Here is a 4804-nt window from a genome sequence, read left to right as displayed (position 1 = left end):
TTCCCACAGCAGCAAAGGTGAGCTCTCCTGAGGACCTCTCTGCCAGCTCCCCTGATTCCAGGGAGGATCCAGTGTGGCAGGAAACTCCTCCAGCCCAGCAAGGAGCCCAGGATGTTTCTGAAGGCTGTGGTCCTGACCTTGGCCCTTGTGGCTGTCACCGGTGAGTAGAAGCTGTCTTTGGATGGGGATCTCAGGCTGCCACTATGAGTGGTGCAGGATGGAGGCTGGGCCAAAGCAAAGGGACACTTCTGAGTGCCCATCAGTCCCCAGCTGGACATGGGGTCTGCCTTGCTGCCAATTGGCTCACAGGAGAGCGGGCACAGTCCCAGTGGTGGGCCCATTGGCATTGGTGCTATACCAGTTTCACATGTCCCTGTGGCTTCCAAAAAGCTAAGCCCAGACAGGGAAAATGGCAGGATGGGCACCCCCCGCCCCATCATCCTGTCTGCAGCTCAGAGCTGGAGCAGAGGGGCCACAAAGGAGACAGGGCCTCATGAACTGCTCTCTGTTACCGCCCAGGAGCCCGGGCTGAGGTCAGTGCTGACCAGGTGGCCACCGTGATGTGGGACTACTTCAGCCAGCTGAGCAACAATGCCAAGGAGGCCGTGGAACATCTCCAGAAATCTGAACTCACCCAGCAACTCAAGTAAGAGGGAGTACAGTGTGCGGTGGTGACAGGGACTTCTTAAAGGCCACGCAGTGTTTTGGCAAGGGCTGAGCTTAGAGACAGGAGCCCGGAGCTTAGGATACCCACTGCCCTGCTACTAACTCGGAGGCCTCTGGACCTAGGATCCACATATGTAAACCGGTACATTGGACCAATAATCCCTGCAATGTCTTTTTGCTTTAACGTTCTAGAGTTTGGCAAATGGCCACATCCTATCATTCAGGCTCATGGAAGAAAGGGAGGGAGGAAAACGTCCTGAGAGCTGACTTCTGATACATTCCAGAAAGACAGGCTTCAGTGGAATCAAGGGGAGGGAGGTGGGAAGGGAGGCCCCTGGGCACCGGCAAGGAAATCAGCGCTTTGTCCCGCTAGAAGACCCCCGGCAGAGGTCAAGAAGACAATATTCTATTACAGAATATGATCCTAGGTCCCAGCACACCCCCGCTGGGAAGGGCCTCAAAGTCCCACCCTCGGCAGACAAGGAGGGGAAAGCAAACTGCTGGAGGTGACATGATGGGTAGATTCTGAGACAAACTCCGTGGGAGATCCCGAGATAGAAATTCAGTGTCATAACTTAGTCTGTGACACTCATCCTCTCCAATCTGAGCCACCAAAGGGATGGTGAACTTGGTCTCCCTGAGCTCTCACCTGTCCTACCAGGTATGCATAAGGCAAGTGGTATACAAACAGATGAAGCCTTGCCATGTAAATGTAAAGTGTAATGTGACCTCCTTGTGCCGTTCCCCACAGTGCCCTCTTCCAGGACAAACTTGGGGAGGTGAACACTTACAGGGAAGACCTGCAGAAGAAGCTGGTGCCCTTTGCCACCGAGCTGCATGAACGCCTGGCCAAAGACTCGGAGAAGCTGAAGGAGAAGATTCGGAAGGAGCTGGAGGAGGTGCGGGCCCGGCTGCTGCCCCATGCCAGTGAGGTGAGCCAGAAGATCGGGGACAACGTGCGGGAGCTGCAGCAGCGCCTGGGGCCCTACGCGGATGAGCTGCGCACCCAGGTCAACACGCAGGCTGAGCAGCTGCGGCGCCAGCTGACCCCCTACGCACAGCGCATGCAGAGAGTGCTGCGGGAGAATGCAGACAGCCTGCAGGCCTCGCTGAAGCCCCACGCCGACGAGCTCAAGGCCAAGATCGACCAGAACGTGGAGGAGCTCAAGGGGCGCCTCACTCCCTACGCCGACGAGCTCAAGGTCAAGATCGACCAGACCGTGGAGGAGCTGCGCCGCAGCCTGGCTCCCTACGCGCAGGACGCGCAGGAGAAGCTCAACCACCAGCTCGAGGGCCTGGCCTTCCAGATGAAGAAGAACGCTGAGGAGCTCAAGGCCAGGATTTCGGCCAACGCCGAGGAGCTGCGGCAGAGGCTGGCGCCCGTGGCCGAAGACGTGCATGGCAACCTGAGGGCCAACACCGAGGGGCTGCAGAAGTTTCTGGCAGAGCTGGGCGGGCACCTGGACCGGCAGGTGGAGGAGTTCCGACGCCAGGTGGAGCCCTACGGGGAGAGCTTCAACAAAGCTCTGGTGCAGCAGTTGGAACAGCTCAGGCAGAAGCTGGGTCCCCATGCGGGGGACATGGAAGGCCACTTGAGCTTCCTGGAGAGGGACCTGAGGGACAAGGTCAACTCCTTCTTCAGCACCTTAAAGGAGAAAGAGAGCCAGGACAAGACCCTCGCCATGCCCCAGCAGGAGGAGCAGCAGGAGCAGGTGCAGCAGGAGCAGGAACAGGAGCAGGTGCAGATGCCAGCCCCTTTGGAAGGCTGAGGTGTCCCTGGTGCACTGGCCCCACCACCACGGACACCTGCCCTGCCCTGCCACCTGTCTGTCTGTCTGTCCCAAAGCAGTTCTGGTATGAGCTTGAGGACACATGTCCAGTGGGAGGTGACACCACCTCTTGATATTCAATAAAGCTGCTGAGAATCTAGCCTCGACTGGTCCCCCATGTGACTCCTCCTTGCAGCTGGGGAGGTGGGGAGGTGACTATGACTGGGCAGAGCTTAGCAGCAGCCTAGCAGGAAACACCCAAGGCTGGGGAGAGGATACTCCACAGGAGAGGTAAGCATGGGGTGTGCTAGAGGAGAGCATATGGGGGGTCCTCTAAGGGGAGGCAGGAAAAGATGTCACACATTATCCCAAGACAAAATACACAACCCACTTATATTCATTTAGCCAACAAATAGGCATTGAATGCCTCCGATGCGCCAGTCATTGTTTTAGGCACGGGACAACCAGCAAACAGCTTTTGTGGAGCCGTGTGCCCAACTCTGCCTCACACTGAGGGGAACACCTGGAGCCCAGCAGAATAGGGTCCCTGGCCCTGGGGGAGCTCACAGTACACTGGGGGAGCTGGTTCATCCTTGCATGAGATCTTTGGTGCCTTTAACTCATTTGTGTAGTTTCATTTAGCCCACCCCACCCCAGTTCCATTATAAAAGCGATTCATACTTATTTCAGTAATTCCTTGAATGCTAAACCCATGGTTTCCATCCAGAGTTGAGGAATGAGGCCTGGGGACCAAGACGAGTCCAGGAAGGAGGGGCGGAACAGGTGCCGGAGCCTGCAGGGCTCTGGTCTGCGCGGTTCTGGGGCCTCCTGCCAGGTGGCCTGCCAGTTTGGGACTGAGTTTGCAGCCGCTGGGGTTAGGGGTAGAGAGTCAGGGGGCCTGAGAGGTCTCATCAGCACAGCCAGTTGTGGGCAGCTACAGCCTTTGGAGTGGGCTCTCACACCATCCTTAGAGACTCAAAAACCTCCACAAAGAAAGAGCCACTTCAAGCCTTTGTCTCAAAGGACTCGACATCTTGGCTGTTCCCTCTGGACCCCAGGCTGCAAGTTGAGCCATCTCCCTTTCCTCTCCATAGGGGGATGCAGGCCCTTCAGGGCTTTCCTGGAAGAGGCCTGGAATATGCTAAGGAGGAGGGGGCAGGCCCCTGGGAGGGAGTTCTGGGGCCTCCTCCTTCCCTCCCAACGGGCCCTCAGGGTGGTGGCCCCCAGCATGGTCTGGCCCAGGCCTATCCCCCTCTGGCCTCTGGGGCTGGCCTGGTGGGAGGGCTGTATGCTTGGGAATCAGGCAAGCCTGGGTTTGAATCCTGGCTTTTTGGCTGACTACTGGGTGATTTGGGGCAGATAATTGAGCTTCTTTTGGAAGACAGGGGTCATGGCAATCCTCGGCTCAGAGAGTTGTGCTGAAGGTTTGATGGCGCAAAGATGTCAAGCACTTAACATCAGGCACGGAGTAAACGCCCAATAGCTGGTGCTGCAATAAACAGGACTTCCTCCTCCCGCTCACCTCCAGGCCACGCTCTATTAATGAGGCCTCCAGAGCTGGCCAAGGGCAGACCTCTGGGTCTCCCCTGCCCCAGCTGCTCTCGCTCCTGCATACCAGGCCAGTAAGGCTGCTGTGGCAACTTTGATACCCACCTGTGCTAGAAGCCCAGAAATCCATAGGGAAACACTTTGACAAATCCACCAGGCACCTGGGGGTTTACTGGATGGCTTTAGGAAAGGACCAAAGATGCACCAAAAGGAAGTGGGATGCAGTGGGGGCAGGTTTCCAAGACGGACTGGAAGCTTCTGAGATGCTCTCAGACCTCACCTGAGGGCTGCCTGGTTTAGTGCTGACTCCAGAACCCTGGGGCCTCAGTGTCTCCCAGAACTTGGTTCTTAGTATGAACCCTGGATGGGACTGTGCACCTTTCCCACCAGCCTCAGGGACATCCTGCAGGTCTCTGAGGGTCCCGCCACAGTCCTCATCTTCCTGGATGACGAACGCCTTCTCTTTCCTGCACCAAGATCTCTCATCGGTCCCCTGGGTCACGGACCTGGCAGATGCCTCCTGGTAGTAACATGGCTTTTGGCTGCTGCAATGAACTGAATATTTGCATCCCCCTAAACTCCTGTGTTGCAATCCTAACCTGTAAGGTGATGGTATTAGGATAGAAGACATTTGGGAGGTGATCAGGTCATGAGGGTGGAGCCCTCATAAATGAGATTAGTGTCCTTATGACAGAGGCCCCACAGAGATCCCTTGTCCCTTCCACATGCGAGGACACTGCTGGAATGTGCCATTTACGAACCAGGGCCCTCACTGGATATGCTGGTGCCTTGATCTTGGACTTCTCAGCCTCCAGGACTGT

At 56.7% G+C, this 4804-nt stretch overlaps 1 protein-coding gene across 1 annotated transcript; it reads left to right on the top strand.

Annotated features, from left to right (window-relative positions):
- Positions 1-2600, top strand: APOA4 (apolipoprotein A4). The gene is made up of 3 exons (XM_064375307.1): positions 1-160; positions 520-646; positions 1418-2600. The coding sequence occupies exons 1-3, from the start codon at positions 112-114 to the stop codon at positions 2433-2435; spliced, it is 1194 nt and encodes a 397-aa protein (XP_064231377.1). The 5' UTR covers positions 1-111; the 3' UTR covers positions 2436-2600.
- Positions 2601-4804: the final 2204 nt, after the last annotated feature.

The sequence above is a fragment of the Aotus nancymaae genome, unplaced genomic scaffold (genome assembly GCF_030222135.1).
Source record: "Aotus nancymaae isolate 86718 unplaced genomic scaffold, 86718_ANA_hifiasm-v0.15.2.pri h1tg000012l, whole genome shotgun sequence".
Lineage (NCBI taxonomy): Eukaryota > Metazoa > Chordata > Mammalia > Primates > Aotidae > Aotus > Aotus nancymaae.
This window is presented reverse-complemented; position numbering and strand designations above follow the sequence as displayed.